We start from the raw sequence: 18,598 nt of genomic DNA, 5'->3' as shown, positions 1-18,598 counted from the left end.
ATCTTTGGATAACTTCGTATAGCCTCTGGAAGGCTTCAGTTGAAGATAGAGGTCTGTTTCTGGAAGGGACAGCGTGAATACACTATGAGAGAGCGCCCAGGACTGGTAATTCTTAGAGATAAAATCCCAAGTAGAGGCCTGTCTTCTCGGTGGGGTGTCCAGGGACAAGGGTGAGGGGCATCTTTAGGCCTGGAGCAGCCAGCAGGTGCCTGCAGTCATGGCTGAGCTGGACATAGAGGGATATCTGGAGCCCTCGACAAGGGCCAGGGTGCAAACTCCTTGCTGGGTTCTGAAAGCTTCCAGAAACAAACAGCCCTAGCAATTCCAGTGAGTCAAGGGTTGGGGGAGGCCCCCAGGATCAGGAGAAAGACTGCTGGGGCTTGAAGAAGGACTTACCTGGAGGTGAGAACACAGAGCATTCCTCCTCCTCCTCTGGCCATGGGAATGCAAGCCTGCTGTGGACCGTCCTTTTATTGCAGTTTCCCACCCACGTGGCTCTCCACGATTGGTGCAGAGGTGTGACTGGAGTTAGCCTGCCAGGCATACACTGGGCTGGTTGGGTGCAGGTAAGATAAGCAATTTACCACAAAGGATGGTGAAGGAAGGCCCCTTTGTTCTCCCCCCATCCCCCTGCATGTAAACCCTTCCAGCAGCCCCTCTTTCATGCAAATGTTTCTCTATAAACAAGAGCAGCACTACTGAATGCTGAACACACTGGGCACCGCTGAGTGCTTTGCACCCATTACTTCTCACATTTAATCCTCACAATAAACCAGTGAAGCTGGTACCATATTTATTACCAGAAACCAAACGCTAATCAGAGGGAAGGATGTGGATATTAAAGGATAATATCCAAAGGGAAGTGGAGAGAAATCAAACACACGCTTGTTTGCACAACAGATTTCCAACGTACCTTGTGTTCCTAGCTAATCACCTTAAAACACTACTGCTTTTGTCTGGATGCCACTCAGCTTGAAGTCAGTTAGAGCAAGGGACAAAGTAAGGAAGGGGGGGATGGGTATTTCTGATTTGGGGCCCATAGAATGTACCCAACTTCAGATGCTCAATGCTGAGGAGTCTGGGAAGGGCCAATCTGGGGATGTGTGAATCATGGACTAGCAAAGGATAGCCCATGACCTTGGACAAAATAAGCATCAGAAGAGCCTTTTGGTCTGTGGGTTACCCGAGAGATTGGAAGGTATAAAACTGAGAGGAAGCTGAAGATCTTGGACTTTTAAATTCCAGGCTTGGACCTGGCTTTTGTGGCAAGGTAGATATTACAGAATTAACAAAAGAGTCAAAGCTTTAGCAGAATAAATGGCCATTGCCTTTTCTGTGTTACTCTGGGACTCTTTAAGGAGCCAAGGCTACAGGGTTGGGGAGCATGGGGGTCTTGGCATTGGTAAGACCTTCCAGGAAAACCTCAACACGGACAAGGAAGAGAGGGTACAAGCCACCTTCTCTACTCCTAGTTCATTTGGAGAAGAATCCCCTAAATGTGAAACTTATACCAACTACAAATGCTGGATTCAGAAATTCATCTGAGCCCACAAAATAGCCCACTGATCCATTCATTTTAGCCAGGTACCCACCCCAGTCTCCCCTATGGCCACTCTCAACCTTCTCCATCCTTTTAAACAGTCTTTGCAGCCATCACTACTCACTTACTCTCCCCACTTCCTCCATTCTCAGCAGGTGTCTTGCATTCTACCTCAAGAAAATTTAAGTCATCACACTTGACCTCACTCAACTTTGTGTCTCCTTCCCCTAGAAACATATAAATATCTACCCCCATTTTCTAGTCCCTCCCCAACTACTGATAAGGTGATCTTTCTTCTTTTCGAAGTCACTTCCTCCATCCCTCTCTGACTTCTCCATTTCAATCTGAGGCATATGGCTAAGATTGCCCTGCTAAGGTCACCTCTTAAGCAAGTCCACTGGGCATTTTTTCTGGCCTCTTGTCAATGGATTTTTCGGTGCTTTCTTCAGGCGCTCTGTATTTCCTTGACTCCCCTGTGCCAATTGTTTTCTGGATTCTCCTCTACCTCTCTGGATACTCGTGCTCTATCCTTATCATTATCATTGTCATCATCATTATCCTCTTCCTCCAGCTGTCCTTGAGAATGCTGGTAGGTCCCGTTTTTCTTGTCACTCCACGGACTTTCCCTGGGAGGTGTCAAGTTATCTCATGGTTTCAAGTACCATCCACAGGCTGGTGAGTTCCAAATCTGTATCTCCCTCCCTGACTACTCCCTTGAACTTCAGATCCGCCCACCCAGATGCTTGCTGGACTGCTCCACTTGGACTGAGATGCTCGAGGCACCATGAACCTTAGCAGGTCCAAATCCTAACTCATCAATTCCCCTAGATCTCTCCCTACTCGTTGTAAAACCTATCTTAACCAATGGTACCACTGCTCACCTGGTCACCCGAGCTGGAGACCTGGCTCCTTCCTTTCTCCCTCAGCCTCATGTTTCCAATACCATCAATCTTTCAAATATTCTTGAACCTGTCCTTCCTTCCTCATCCCCACGTCATCAGCCTTAATTCAGGCCACCATCATCTCTTAGGAGGGTGATTTTAAAAGCTGCCTAATGGGTCTCCCTGCTTTCGTTCTAGTCCCCTTTGATTCTGTTATCTCCCTGCAGCCAGAGGCCACAGTGTCACCTCTCAGCAATATGCCCTACCCACCCCACACACACTAGGCTTCCTGGGATCTGACCCCTGTTCACAGCTCCCAGCTCACGTACAGATTTTCCCCACACACTCTATGCTCCAGCCTATCTGTGGTTCTCTGAACTCTTCCCCTGCCACACCTTTCCATGCACTATTCCCTCTGCCTGGATTACTCTGTGCCCAGCCTCCTACTGCTCAGCATTCAGGTTTGCCTCTTCCAGGAAGTCCTTCTTAAATTCCACAGACTTGCTTGTGCTGCTCTTCTGTGCTACTATGCCTCTCTAGGCTGATTACGGTCACACTCGATTACCCACTAACGTATCTGTCTCCCTCTGAAGGCCCTAAGATCTTTGTGGACGTGGATCCTGTCTTTGCAGTTCTAATCAGCACCTAGTAAGTACTTGTTGGGTAAACAAATGGACAGAAATCACAGTATGTATGCTCAAGACCCTTTCCTGTGTGTAATGCCTCAAACTTATGGTGCCCAAGTCTTACTGAGAGATTGGTGGAAAGACACAAGTTCCTGCCTCAGGACCTCTGCACTTGCTGGCCCACTGCCTGTAATGTTCTTCCTCAGATATCTCCCTGGTTCATTTTCTTACTTCTCTCAGTTTCTGCTTATCAGAGAGACCTTCCCCAAGCATGCTATGTAAAATAACACCCTCATTGCCTTATTACCCTTGTTTCCCACCCCTCCCTTCTGAGTGTTTGTTACCACCTGACATATCACATAGCTATTGTTTACATGTATCCCCCTTTTAAACATAAGCTCCTTACCAGCAAGGGCTCTGTTTTGATCACTGTCAGTTTCCCTGCTGCCTATAAAAGCGTCCGGCCTTGAATTTATGCTCAAAATCTCTGTTGAATATTGAGTTGAATAACTATCTGATAGCAAACAAAAAAGGAAAGAAAAATAAAGGAAAGGAAAAGTAAAGGAACACAGGGACAAAAGGATAAATCCTGATGTTTTTTTTCCTCCTGGCTCTTGCCTTTGGCCCTTGTTTTTGTTTTTCTTTATGTTCTCTTGTACCTGAATCAAAGTATACATGATTCTGCACATGTCTAGCCAGGCCCATCTGACCACGGACGTCCTCCCACGTAAAGCTCTTATGTAAAGGCAGCAGGCATGAGGATTTGGTGCGTGCCTGCGTGTGATAAGAGGTTCCTTAACTTGAGATATGCTGTCCCCACAGCCCCCAGTTTGCTGATACACACGTGTGGTTTTCCCTGGGATCAGAGGTTCTAATAATGGGTCAGGGCCTTGGTCTCTCCTGAATGCCACGGCTGGGGTCCATCCAGGGAAGCAGCTGGCATCAAGGTGGACATTTCCCATCGGCATCAGCTTCCTTTGGTCCACTGGTCAAAGAAGTCTAGAGCCCCTTGGGATATCCAGGTCTCCTGGGCAGCCTCTGGTTGTGCGTGCAAGGAGCCTCCAGAAGGCCCCCCTTGCAAAGCATCCCCTCTCAATGGGATTAATGGTCTGCTTTCTGCTTCCGCTGCCAAGTCCCTGTAAACAGGTCTACATCTTCTACATTGGGAGGGAGAAGTGCAAAGGATGGAGGAGTCCCTAGGACGTGCCAGGTACGTCACCTATAAGGATTGTGAGACTCCGGATGGCAGGGGCTGTGTCTATCTTATTCACGTCTGTCTTTTCCCAGCACCTAGCACAGTGCCTGGCATATATTAGGTGCTCAAAAAATTTTTTCTGGAAAACTGAATGAACCTTGTGAGAGTATCATTATTCTCCCCATTATGCAGAAGCAGCAGCCCCCTGTTATACCCTCCATTTCTGCAATGCCTGACACACTTATCATTACTTGTTCAAGTTCTTTTTCCCCTGCCAAACCTTAAGCTCCAGGAGGGCAGAGATTTTTCTCTGCTGTATCCCCAGCAGCTAGCACAGTGCCTGGCGCATAGTAAGTGATCAGCAAATATTTCTTGACTGACTGACTGAACGGATAGATAGATGGATGAAGCTCAGAGACATTGTGTATTTTATTTAAGTCCACAGAACTAGAGTTGAACCCAGTCTCAGTGACCAGACCACGAAGTCCATGACGGCAGGGATGGAGTCTGGTTTTTCTCATCATCGGATCCGTAGCACCACGGACAGTGCCTACATAGAGCAGGGGCCCAATAAATACTTATTGAGTGAATAAATGACTCACAGACTGAGCTTTTCAAAATTATTATTTTGCAACACTATTTAAGGAGATAGGGGCCTCATGTGCAGACATATCACAAGTCCCATTTTGAGAGAAGGCAGCATTTAAAGACACAGGCTGTTTTTTGGTAGCAAGGATTAAAGGGGAGAAAACAGGAGCAGAGTGACTGAAATGTGGGCTCCTTTCTCTGTGGGTAGAGTGCTAGCCTGCATCGCCTCACCAGTCAGTAGGAAGTGAGTCGGTAGCCACAGAGCACAGGGTTTCCAGCCACTGATCACTGAGACATCAGGGTCAAGGTGGCCGACAGGAGCAGAGGCAGCCAGACCTTCAGGAGCCCTGAAAGGAAAGTGATCACAGGGCTGCTGCTAGCACTGATGTGCACATTTTATGTGCAAAACTAACATGAACTGCTTCCTCTAAACTGACCAATAGGAAAGGACACCCTCTCTAGGCTGATCAGTTAGAAAAAGGAAGCTTCCTCTTTATCTGCCCTGAAAACCAATTAGATAAAGGTGCCCTCCCAGGTGGGCCAATCTGAAAAAGGCAGGCTTTCCGCAGGCACTAGCCTTGGTATCCCCTCAAAAGGGCACTCTTGTGCAGGGACCAACTTACTCAACCTTGGTGACCTTGTGGGATATTCACAAAGGGCAAGCCTCTTGGGGATACCTTGGCTCTCCAGCTCTGAGCTCACTGATACTGGGATGAACTAGCTCAGGTCAAACACTAGGCTGGTGTAACAACCTGCTCGGATCTAGGTGCCTGGAGCCAAGCAGGACAAGAGCTACACGGATTCACTTTTCGTCCAGATTTTCAGTCAGTTCAGTGCCCATAAAAATCAAGGGCCATGAAAATGCTGCCGGTCCCCGGCCTTTGTGGTCAGAGGAGCAGAGAAGCAGAAAAACAGCGTTTCTTGGTTTTCTGCTGTGTTCATCCCGGCACTAAGCATCCTGAAAAAGGTGTCAGAGATGAGCCTTGAAGTTTCAGGAAGTGCCCAAGGTTCAGATCTAGAATGTGTGCTTGTTCACTGTGTACAGGTGTGTAACAAGTGAGTATATGTCTGTATATACAGATATGCACATATGCAGCTGCAGCTGTCGTGCACCTTTGTGTGTGAATGTGAATATGTGCACGTGACCTCGTGTGTGTGTGTGTGTGTGTGAATGTCTGGGTGATGTCTGTTCTTGTGCACCTGTCTGTGCCTGCCTGCATCCACGTGCGCTGCTGTGGGACAGCGTGGCTATGTGTGCAGCCCCAGGTCCAAGACTTTCCGTAAGTGCCGTCACCTCTTCAGAGCTCAGCTCAAGCAGGCCAGGTACTCCAGCATACCCTGGGCCCACAGATAAAAGCCCCAGAGGAAAGTTCTGGTGCAAATCCCTGTGCAAAGAGGACCTGAACTTACCCGAGCTACTGGGAGCAGCCCTTGAGACTGCGGCCTGGCTCCCTGTGGGAGGAAACAGAAGGATCAGTGCATGGGGAAGCCTGGGTGAAGCCCCTTCCATCTGCTCTTCCTTGCAGCCAGAGTGGTCTTTTTGAAACCCCAATCTGATCACGTCACTCTCCTGCTTTGGACCCCTCAGGGGCTGCCAGCTACGTTCAAGAGAAAGGCCCAAAACCTTAGCAAGAACCACATGTCAATTATATTTCAGTTAAAAGGAGGGGAAGGGGGAGGAGGGGGAGGAGGGGGAGAGGGAGGGGGAGGAGGGGGAAGGGGAGGGGAAGGGGAGGGGGAGGAGGGGGAAGGGGAGGGGAAGGGGAGGGGAAGGAGGGGAGGGGGAGGGGAGGAGGAGGGGGAAGGGGAGGGGAAGGGGAGGGGAAGGAGGGGAGGAGGAGGAGGGGAAGGGGAGGGGAGGGGAGGGGAAGGAGGGGAGGGGGAGGGGAGGGGGAGGGGAGGGGGAGGGGAGGGGAGGGGGAGGGGAGGGGAGGAGGAGGAGAAGAAAGAGAAGAAGTACTATAAGGCCTCACATGGTCTGGTCCCCAACCTGCATCAGCTCACCCTCCTCCTTCCAGCCTGCCTGACCTTATCCCAGTTACTCTAGCACGGTAGGCTCCCTCCTGCCACAGGCCCTTTGCCCATGCTCTCCTCTCTCCCTGGGATTCCTCCCTCTCCTCTGCTTCTCCTGACCCCTCTTAATTAATCCCTTCTCAATTTCCAAACCTCAGCTCCACTCTTCCCCAATCCTCCTCACTAGGTCTGCTTCCCCTGCTGTAAGAGCTCAGAGTTCCTGATCCATTTTCGTGACTGCACTTATCGCAACTGCAGAGATACATGATTATTTGAATGATGTCTCCCCTACTGGTCCATAAGTGCCACATGAGCCAGGCTTGTACCTGTTGCTGCTCATCCTGAGACCCTAGCCACTAGCACAAGGCCTGGCACAAGGCAGGCATGAGAAGACAGCTGTGCAATGAATGAGTGAATGAGAACCGGCAAGAGGAAGGCAGCTTATAGTCTACCTCGCCTCGCAGGATTTACTTGCTCCAGTTCTTCAGACCCCAGTAAGACCCCAAGTGCCAGGCTCTGTCACCCCTCCTCATCTCCAGAGAACATTTCTCACCACGAATGTGGGGAAGGGAGGGTCCCTCTTACCTTTCCGTGTGATGGGACCCAAGTCTAGGACATGGGTTTGGTCTATGATGCCCCCCCTGCGGAATCTGGTCTCGGAGCAGGCCTGCAGGGAGAGGGTGACAAAGAAATCTTTCCACAAGGGAGACTGAATGTGGTCCTGCCAGGGGGAGTGGGCTACACCCTTCACAGGAGCAACTTCTTGCCTCAGGCTGGGACTTGAGGATGGTAGAGGCAGGGGTTGTTAGGAGATCGGTATACGTGGGCTCATGTCCCAGCTCTACCATATGTTAGATGTATGATCTTAGGAAACTCACTGAGCCTCTGTACCTCTCTCCCCATATAGAAAAAGGGACTGGTAAAATACCTCCCTCCCAGAGCTGCTGTGTATTAAAAAGTTAACACACATAAGTCACACTCAGTGCTTAAAAATGTCAGTTTCTGTTATTAGAACACAAGCTTGCAGATAAGCCAGAGGTTGTGCTGCACTGCCCTGACCCCACCTGACTTCCCCACAGCCTAGGTCTCCTGCCCGGTCACAGCAGCCTCATCTTATCGCTCTGTCTACCCCTGCACTAAAACAGAAACATGGCAGACATGTTTATATGTTTTCTTTGAACCTGTGGCCAAATGTCTTCGGCAGGCTGAGGGAGGGGAGGTGACTCACAGGTTTGCACTTTTCATTCACGGTGTCGCAGAGGTACACTTCACAGTGCAGGTAGACCAGGTCATGGTTTCCAGCGAAACGGAACATCTGGACAGAAAAGCGGCCCTGAGGGGACTCCCCATTCTCCTCCACTTGGATGGTTGAGTCCTCCGTGCGTGGACATCTGGGAAAGTTATGTCATATAACATGGTTGGTTAAACAAACACCCTGGGGCCAGACTTCCTGGATTTAAATCTCACTCCACCACTTATTAGCTGTGTGACCGTGGGCCATTTACTTAACCTTTCCGAGCCTGTTTCCCTATCTACGTAGGAGGAATAATAATTGTAGCCCACACCATAAGATAGTTGCAACGAGTAAATGAGTTAAAATTACAAAGTACTTATTACAGTATGTGGCGTACAATAGGTGATACATATATATGATTCTAAAGTAAAAATGTCATCGGTACAGAGTTGCAACCATCCTAAAGTCAGCACTTCCTGATTTCCCAGGAAATGGCATTCAGGAATCATTACCTACCATTTATTGGCTGTCCACTAGTGCCTGGTGTTAATTTTAACAGTGGAAACGTCTGAGCACTGAGGGCCATTGACCAAATTGGACTGTGTGTGCTCATCTACACACATACACAACGCACCCAAACACATGCATAGAAACTCAAAACTGCACGTTCGGAGACTCACACGGGTGCTGGGCTGGAGCAGTACTCTCAGCAGGCAAATCAGGTACCCTGTCTGCTCTTTCACATGATCTGCTCAAAATGGATTTAGAAAAGGGGCTGAAGGCTGATTGCACAGGAGAACCGAGAAAGGAACTTCTGGGGTTGGGGTTCACTCTGCTCTGTGTCCCCTATGATTCAGATCTGACTTCGCTTGGCAAAATAAAAGCCCTGAGGTTAAGGGGACCCACCTCATGAAAGGCAGAGAGAGTGGCATCCAGCACTGCCCTCGGCAGCCCCAGGCACTCAACCCAAGCAAGGCACCTACGTGTCTCCTCTAGCTGCCATGGTCTCCCCAACTTGTCTCCTCTTTACACGCCCCGTGATATTCTGAGCCTCTCACAGACTGGTGGTCCTCAGCCCAGCTCCCACCCATGCCACGGCAGAAACACAGGGCCACAGCCAGCATTTCTTCATGCTTCTTTTTCAAAACTTTCCAAGCTTTCCACAATGTACATGCTCTACCTTTATACTCAGACAAAAAAAAATGCTTAAAAAATCCCTGCACAGATAGGTTTTATTTATGCCTATTTCACATATGAGAACATGAATATCCAGAGAGATGAGCTGACTTGTGTCTCAAACTACGAAATAGCAAAACCAAGATATGAACCCCAGTCTCCATGATGCCCCAGTCGAGGTCATGCCAGCATTTTCCAAATTTCAGTTCTTTTTTTGCCTTATCCAGAAACCGTCTCCATGAATGTTTTCCTGTTTCCCAATATTTGTATTATTATTTTACATTATTATATTATTATTACTATTTTTCTTTAAATCTGCACACCTTTTTACTGAAATACATCTATTTTTTAGAAGATCGTGACCACAAATAGCAAACCAGTATTAGTTGCCATATATAAAACATGACCATACTAATAAATATAAAGTAAAACAGTGCTATTACATTTTACTTAGACACTGTTGGCTGTAAAAGGCCCCAAACAGACTTCTGCTCTCCTTTCTTTTTGTTGCAAAGGGAGATTAGTAAATAACAGAAGTGTGAGCATCAGATGAGCACCCAGTAGAGACTTTCCCCCTTGATTTGACCATGCAGATTCTAAGAGAACTGAAACAGAAATAGGTCAGTGTCTCCTGGGAGTGCTTTCTCTGATGGCACTATTAAAATTGCAAATGCCCTCCCCTTTTCCTGCTTAGGTTTTTTCCCATAGCCCCTTCATCATTAATATGCCATGGATGTCACTTTTGTTTAATTGTTGGTCTCCCTGCTTAGAATATCAGCTATATGGGGGCAGAGATTTTTGCCCCTTCTATTCATTGTTATTCGCACAGCCTGGCACATGTAAACTTCCAAAAATATCTGTTCAATTTATGAATGAAACTGTGAACTACTTTCTCACAGTGTGGTTCATGGTTCTCTAATGCACTTGGGTCAAAAGCAGCCCATCTATGTCCCCCCTGTTTCAGTTGGCCCTTGGCTAACCATACCTCCACTGCACTCCTCCCAGCCAAGTGCCAGCCTGCTTCTGCCCAGGGCCTGCCTCTCCATCAGGTTTCTCATCCTTTTCTGAGTCCTGGACCCCCTCCACCATCTGGTGAAGCTCATGCTTTCCTCCTCAAAAATAATGCCTTAAATGCATAAACTAAATTACATAAGATTATAAAGAAAACCAATTAAACATAGTTCTTAAAATATTAAAACTTTTGATACATGCATTATATATTTATGTATCTATTATATAAATGTATATATATATTTACAAGTACATGGATTTGATATTACAGCAAATAATATCTAGTAGAAATTCGAATACTATAGTAACGAAAAAGTATTGATGTGTGCAAATGTTTTCATATGTCCTGCTAATAGTTCTGTGGTTTCTTGCCTATATCATAATGAATGGCAATGCTAAATTTCAGCTAGAGGTGAATGAATATAAAAATGTACTTTGTACCCATCCAAGTCCAAAGACCCTCCCTGCTCCCAAATTCCATCCATGGGCCTTACCTGTCCTGGATGATGAAGTACTTCAAGGGGTCTGTGGCATTGCTGCTGGGTGTGGCATAGCAGTTGGTCATCAGCAGTGCAAACCGGGACAAGTCGCCCCCATCCAGCATGGTGCCCACATAGAGAAAGGCCTCGGCGGACAGGGCCACGGAGGAGCCTTGGTAGGGCTGTATGTAGGCAGGGCTCTGGAAGAGCGCCATCCACACGGTGAACGTTCCGGTCCCACCCATGCTGATGTTTAGGGCGCTGCAAGAGGAGAGGGGCTGGTGAGAGAACCAGAGCTCAGAATAGCAACAGATAGGTCATCCTTTCTGGTCTGCATTCCTAAGCAGTTCCTGACAGTTATTTGCATTTTTATCCAGCAATAGGACTGGAACCCACCAACCACTGCTCTGCAAACTACAATGAGCACACACAGGTCACTTAGGGATCTTGGTGAAATGCGGGTTCTGGTTCTGTAGGTTTGGGGTGGGGCTCAGGGTTCTGCTTTTCTAAAGAGATCCCAGGTGATGCTGCTGCTTCTGATCCATAGACCATATTTTCTGTAACATGTCCACCCCCTCAGCTGGTGGCCCTTGCATTCAAGAAGTGCAGCAAGCACTTTCTCTAGGGAATCACCTAGATTCCTTTTTTGGTCTTAATCTAGAACAGTTTTAAAAGATGGGTTATGAGTCCTACAGGCCTTAGTCAGAGTTCTGGCTCCACCTACAGCAGAAGATTGGGGTTTTTAAAATGGGTTATTTTAAGTCACATTAAAAACAGCCACACTGATGTAGACTCCATGGGATTATCCTGCAAAGGACACTGGAAGACTGATGCCTGAGGAAATGGGGTACATGAGAAATGGTAATGTCAAAGTCCATTTCAGAGGTGAGAATGGGGTTATTGGTTTGGACTTGGTTAGACTGGAATGAGATTTCTAGCTCAAGCCAGAGAGAGATCTGCATACAGATGTTTTGTTCCCTGGAACCTACCAGGCCTGGGACATGGCCACATTGCTCCAGGGCACTGCTTGGCCAGGTGATGCTCCACACAAAGGCAGACAATGAGTAACTGTCTTCCTTCAAGTCAGCCAAGCACCCTCATCAGTGCCCAGTGCCCTTCCCCATGTCTGGTTGGCCCAGGGAACATGTGACCATGGGCAAGCTTCAAAGAAAAGGTCATGGTAGAGTGGGGACTCTATGCCTGGTGGCCTGGGTTTGAATCCCAGCTCTGTCACTTACTAGCCTCTACAACTTTGGACAAGTTACTAAACTTTCTTTGACCTTCAATTTCCATATCTGTATAATGGGAATAATAATAATACTTACACCTCCTGGGGTGTGCTAAGCTTTCAATGGGATGTTCCATGTAGAGCATTTAGCACAATGCCTGACATATGGTCAGCTCTCGATAAACACTTGTTATTATTACAACTATTATTTATTCCAGTATCAGCTTCATTGGCCTATTCAGAGATTTTCAAGTTTATTCAGCAACAGGATCCTTTTATTTTTTTAAGTAATAAAACTGATAAAGAAGATGTGGTACATATATATACAAAGGAACACTACTCAGCTATAAAAAAGACTGAAATAATGCCATTTGCAGCAATATGGATGCAACTAGAGATTATCATCCTAAGTGAAGTAAGTCAGAAAGAGAAGGACAAATACCTTATGATATCACTTATATGTGGAATCTAAAATAGGACACAAATGAAGCTATCTATGAAACAGAAACAGACTCACGGACATAGAGAACAGACTTGTGGTTGCCAAGGGGGAGGGGGTTGGGGAGGGATGGAGTGGGAGGTTGGGTTTAGCAGATGTAAGCTTTATATACAGAATGGATAAACAACAAGGTCCTACTGTACAGCACAGGGAACTGTAGTCATATCCTATGATAAACCATAACGGAAAAGAATATGAAAAAAGAATGTGTGTGTATATATATATATATACCTGAATCCCTTTGCGGTATGTAGAAATTAACACAACATTGTGAATCAACTATACTTCAATTAAAAAAATAGGAAAAAAAAATAAAACCTCATGTGGCACTCAATGTGGGTGGAAGTTTTCTGGTTCCCACCCCTAAATCACCTCGTTAAAGACCCTCACACTCCAAGAAGCATAAATTGTAGACCCCTCTTTATTCAAACCCCTTCTATTTACAGAGAAAGAAACGGAGGTCCAGATATGGGGTACAATTTGCCCAGTCCCATAGCAGGTCTGAACTGAGACCTCTCCCTCCTTTCCTCTGGTCAAACCACCCTACCCCTCTGATAAGCCAGGGACCCTAATATTGGTTTCACCACTGCAGAGCACGTTTGTGCTTCTAAGAAAGACAGTCCAGCATTGCCAAACCCATTTCACATATGAGAAGACTGACACTCAGAGTGGGCCATCCACTTCCCAGAGCCATCTGTGTGATGGAGCCGGGGTTTGAAGGCAGCCTCCAGACTTCCTAGCTGGGCTCCTTAGGGGCTCCTTATGGAGTCCAACACTACCTCCCAGCCACCTCCCTCCACCCAGCTCCTTGTGGGCAGCAGTTGACAGGGAAGCTAAGGGCCTGGTGCCTAAGGGGTTGTGGGGTAGAGCCGGCCAGGGATGTTGGGGACCCTCTCTGGCCGCACCTGACCATTGGCTGCAGGGAGGTCTTCAGGCTGACTTTCATGTCCAGCGGATAGGAGCATGCAAAGTTGATTTTGATGTTGAGGTCACGGATGATGAGCTCATCTGCCAGGTAGAGAGTGTTGCTGTATGTGGCATGAGTTTCATTCCTCTGTGTTAGGGTGGGGAGGTGGGGGGAGGGAGGGTGGAAAAAGGGGCATAGAATCTGAGTAAGATTCAAAGCCAAAGGTGTTGAAACTGCCCTCCCAGTTTCCGTGAGCACGACTCATGTGCTAGCCCCCTTCCCTCACCCCAGCTAAATGCTCATACTGCATCATTGCACTGGCCCTGCAATGACCCTAAGAGGCAAGGCAAGCACCTCCCTGCCTCTTGGAAGGAGACAGAAGTTCATGGGAACTGAGTGACTTGCCCCTGGTACAGGGGCTCTAACAAGCCTGGACTCTTCCCATCACCCCACACTTCCTCTTGCAAACACTACAAAGACTGAAAACCACGTACCAAGTCATCATTAATGGTGGAACTTCAAAAAGCCATATCTGGCAAATGACAATTTTTTCCTTGTTTCTTTTGTCCTCTTTCTTTTTCTTTTGGGGGATGAGGGAGATGGGAGGAAGCAGAGCCCACTCACACAAGTGTTTACCTCTGGGTCCCTTTGGAGGAGGCTTCTATAGCTGAGGTCCTAGGTCTACAAACATCAGTGATGCAGACCCTGCCTCCCAGGATGGCCAGAGACAAACAGATCTGCTTCTGAACTCAGCGCTGATACCTACTGGCTTAGAATAGTCATTGCACTGTCTGGGCCCTAACTTTCCCATCTGTAAAATGGGGAACTATCACTATGGATCGTCCTCTTATTTGCAGCTAACATTTACCGAGCACTTACTATGTGCCAGTCACTGTCCTAATCATTTCACACACATTAACTCCTTTAACCCACTTAACCCTATGCAGTAGGTACTATTATTACTCCCTTTTACAGCTGAGGAAGCTGAGGCACAGCTAGGTTAAATAAGTCACCCAAGCTCACACAGCTAGCAAGTGGTAGGGCTAGGCTTGAACCAGGCAGTGCTCTGACCCTGTCCCACAATGGCCAGAACGTACCGTCATCACCGTCCCACAGGGCCCATCCCTGGCTGGGGTCACCACGGACATCCAGTCCCGGTCGCCCCTCTCAGTGAAGCCCGAGCACTGGCTGTCCTGCAGGTACATGAAGACCTTCTCAAAGCCCAGGTTCTTGAGCTGGCACTTGCCCAGGGACAGCTTAATATCATTGACCCCACATTCCAGCCTGCGCTCCACGAGGGAGAGATCTGAAATGATTAGGGAAGGCAGGATTGGAGGGAGGCCTGGGACCACAATTCAGGGTACAGCACATCCCCAGGGCCCAGGCCCAGCTAGCCAGGTTGGCCACCAGCTGGGGGTACTCAGAGTCGCTTCGGTCTCCCGCTGTGGTCTCCCTTCTGAGAGAGATGGAGACATGAGACTGGATTCCCAGCTCACTGGATGGATCCACGTGACCAACCACCAGACCATGTTACCCTAAGAGTAGGTTGTATACAAAGAACAGTATTATCTTTGGGTCGTTCACTGCCCCGGCATTAAATAACATCGAATCCCAGTAAAACAAAACAAAACAACAAGCAAACAAAAAAAGCGAATAAGTGAACTGCAATTTCTTTCCACCCTTTCTGCATCAAGGAGACAGTCCTCAATAGCTGCTAATGTTTTCAGTGCCCTACACTTGCTAATTTTCCTTTGAAACAACAGAGCGCAGACCTCTGGCTAAGTATTTGCAGCACATAACAAAGTACGGTTGGACTTTTTAAGTTGAAGTATTACACAGCTGCTGAAATTGAATAACTTTCTTTCATTGTATTCATTTTTACTGTTACCATCTACACAGGGTAAGTGTTACTTCCCACAGACAGACACAGCAGTGAACTTCAATGTCCCAAGTTTACTTAAAAGAAGGATGTGACTAAAATCAGGACTGGAATTTGGGAAATACTAGCCTGCTTCAGTCATTATATATATGGGGAAACAGGTTTAGAGATGGCCAGGGCCCTGCTCAGGGTCCTCAGCTGGTCAGTGGAGGGCCCAGCCCAAGAAAGAGCAGACTGCGGGCCACGCCTGCGTTCTTGTGCTGCAGGAATATGGTTCAGGTAGCCTCGGGCCAACAGGTGGCAGCCACCTGCATATCCACTGTGGTGCAGGGGGCCTCAGAAAGAAGGCTGGGGGTGAGGTTGTTCCCCAAGCTCTGGGAGCCCAGAGAGCTTCTTGCTGGATTAAATGGATATTACCGGACCGACTTTCCACTCAGATTGGATAAAAAGCATTCCCTGGGTCATCCCCACAGGCCCCCAATTCCCACACAGGAATGTGTCCCTCCCCTGGTCGCTGACATTTCTCAGCACCTCCCCTCCTCCCCACTGGCCTCACCAGTGATGCTGAAGTCCTGTTTGCACTGGCAGTGCCATCTGCCATTATCCGATTTGCAGTCCTCGTCTACACTGCACTCCTCACACGTCCCCTCCACGGAAGCGGGGTCTGCAGGGTTACAGACAGACAATCAACAAGGATGCGCTCCAGTCCCTCGAGGCGCCCACGCGGCCCGGTTGCGGTGGCGGGGAGTCACCCACTCACCTGTGCAGTAAGCCAGATGGCACTCGGGGGGCGCCGTCAGGTTGTAGACATAGTAGCCGCCTGCACAGGCCTTCACCTGGACAAGCGTGTCCCACAGGCAGCAGTGGCCACTCCAATGCGCGCAGGCCCTGCGGCTCACGATGCCCTCGCTGCTCGACGGGTGCGTGCCATTGAGCCACATGGGGGCGGCCGTGTTGCAGCGCAGGACAGGCACGCAGGTCTCGGCCAGGCGCACGCCGCCCTGGCCCACGAAGCGGTACCAGCCGGCCACGTCGGAGTCGCAGGCGTAGCCCGCTCCGTACTGGGCGCTGCGCCAGTACTCGTCCAGGATGCGGTGGGCCTGGCACGGGTCGGCGCACACAAGCATGTCGCCCTCGTGCACGCAGTCCAGGCCAGGCCCGCAGGAGCCCGGGGAGCATTCACAGCGCCTCCCGTCCCCCCAGTAGCCTGCGGGGCACACGCACGAGTAGTTGCCCTCGCTGTTGACGCAGGTGGCCAGGGTGTGGCAGTGGCTGAGCCCTGGCTCAGCACACTCGTCCACGTCTGTGCAGCCGAGCTCGGAGCTCAGGCGGAAGCCTTCGGGGCAGACGCACGTGTAGGAACCTGGCGTGTTCACGCAGCTGCTGGGGGCGGAGCAGTTGTGTGTCCTGGGAGTAGCGCATTCGTCCAGGTCCTCGCACTCGAGGCCGTCGCCAGTGAAGCCCGCCTGGCAGGAGCACGTAGTGGCAGCCCCATCCTCCGTGCAGGTGGCATTGCTGTGACATTCAGAGCAGCTTCCTGCGGACAGAAGAGACCAGACTCAGCGTGGAGGCCGCTAGGCCACTGGTCACCCAGAGACTCTTCCTGTGTCCCTTAGGGTACCCACGTTCTTTAAGACTTAGTCCATAGACGACCACCTTCGAAAGAAAGAAACCAAACTCCCCTGATGGTGTCTAAGCATTGCCTTCAAGCTGTGTCTTCTTTTCAGATGTCCACCTTTCCACCTCCAGAGGAATAATGCAGAGTTCTTGACACCTTGGTAGGGCTTAGGTGACCCTGTCACCCCTTCCCCGACTTGGTACATTCTATGCCTTTTGCTCAGATCTCCTTCCCTGCTTCCTCTCTCTCTCTGGCGGTGGCAGTCACACTTTGTGCCTCTGTGACAATAGTAATAAAATCGTATGGAGAAATCCAAACGAACCTTCTGGCCAACCCGATAACAGTAAAGATAGTGAGCTGTTGTTTATTAAGCACTTAGTATATGCCAGACACTGGGATAGGCGCTTTCTATTCATTATCTCATTGAATCTGCTCCAATGGCCCTGGGAAATGACTTTTGTATTTGCCCTTATTTTAAAGGTGAGGAAACAAGATTCAGAAGTTTTAAGCCACTTGCTCCACTGGTAAGCAACAGAGCTAGGACACAAGCCAAGGTGGCAGGACCATAGAGTGTGTGCTCTTAACCACGACAACATGATGGTATTTACTCTCTGTCCCAAAGTACCCCAGCTGGAGATTGTGAGGTGGTGGCCAGCTCCCTTCTCCAAGGAAAAGCTGAAGCAATGTGCAACCCAATGGAATGGCCACTTAAGCGTTAAACGGGAGGTATTTGAGAGCCACCTGGGTGTGTTCAAATCTCCTGTGTGGTTGAATATGTTCTTGACCTTCCAGTGACGTGCCAGGGGACCTTAGTGATGTTCTAGACTTTTGTCTCTCAATATGTGATCCAAGAACCACAGCATCAGCATTATCTGGGAGCTTGTTAGAATGCAGAGTCTCAGGCCCCACTCCAGACTTACTGAATCAGAATCTGCATTTTAGTAAAATTCCTGGGTGAGTCCTATGTACATTATAGAGTAAGAAATGAATTTAGAATAAAAACTGTGCAAATCCCAAGCATAATAGGAGAGGGATCGAGACCGCCTCTGCTAATGTGGGCACTGCTCACTATACGCACACAGCACTTACTCGCTGCCGAGGTATCAGAGGCTGCAGCTATGACGACCCAAGAGGTCACCACCACTACCATCCATGTTAAGGTCGAAGAGAAGAGCCACTTCATCGTTTCTGCTCTTCACAGCTACTTCTGGTCTGCGGAGACTTTCCCAAAGACAAGGAAAAGCTGGCCTCTTGGGGTTTCCAACTTGTCCTTGACACCTGAAGTCCTGTGAACAGAGACGGATGGGATAAACACATGATCTAACTCCCAGCCCCACGGTTGGGAGGAGTACTTTGGTTGTGCACTGCGTAAGTCCAGGAGATGCCATTTATGTGAACCACAAAAAGTGTGTATTGTTGTGGCCCTTGCTTTGGTGGCGTTTTCCCCTCTATGGCCCTACTCTTAACTCCCACTCACATCCCAGCATCAGCTTCCCCAGTTTCAGCGCATTTGGAAGAACTGAATCTCTCATCTGGAGCAGGAACCAGCAAGATGGGGGAGTGTTCTGGACTCACCATCTTACTGGAGGCAGCTTTGGGTTTTAACAGCCAACTCCTGATCCCCTGATGGGAAACTCTGAACTTGCCCAGATATGTTTATTCATTCAACAAACATTTATTGAGTAGTTAACTATGTGCCAAACAGGGAGCTATGCACCAAGGTG

General features: G+C 48.8%; 1 protein-coding gene across 1 annotated transcript; it reads right to left on the bottom strand.

Moving 5' to 3' along the window:
- Positions 1-4,881: 4,881 nt before the first annotated feature.
- UMOD (uromodulin) lies at positions 4,882-18,057 on the bottom strand (the record flags this gene model as incomplete). Its single annotated transcript, XM_081256040.1, has 10 exons — positions 4,882-5,177; positions 6,241-6,282; positions 7,429-7,510; positions 8,072-8,234; positions 10,759-11,004; positions 13,376-13,524; positions 14,475-14,683; positions 15,813-15,920; positions 16,017-16,793; positions 17,964-18,057. The coding sequence occupies 10 exons, from the start codon at positions 18,055-18,057 to the stop codon at positions 5,116-5,118; spliced, it is 1,932 nt and encodes a 643-aa protein (XP_081112166.1). The 3' UTR covers positions 4,882-5,115.
- Positions 18,058-18,598: the final 541 nt, after the last annotated feature.

The sequence above is a fragment of the Mesoplodon bidens genome, assembly GCF_964165515.1.
Source record: "Mesoplodon bidens genome assembly, chromosome: 15".
NCBI classification, from domain to species: Eukaryota; Metazoa; Chordata; class Mammalia; order Artiodactyla; family Ziphiidae; genus Mesoplodon; species Mesoplodon bidens.
The sequence above is the reverse complement of the archived record's forward strand: the minus strand, read 5'-3'. Positions and strand labels throughout refer to the sequence as shown.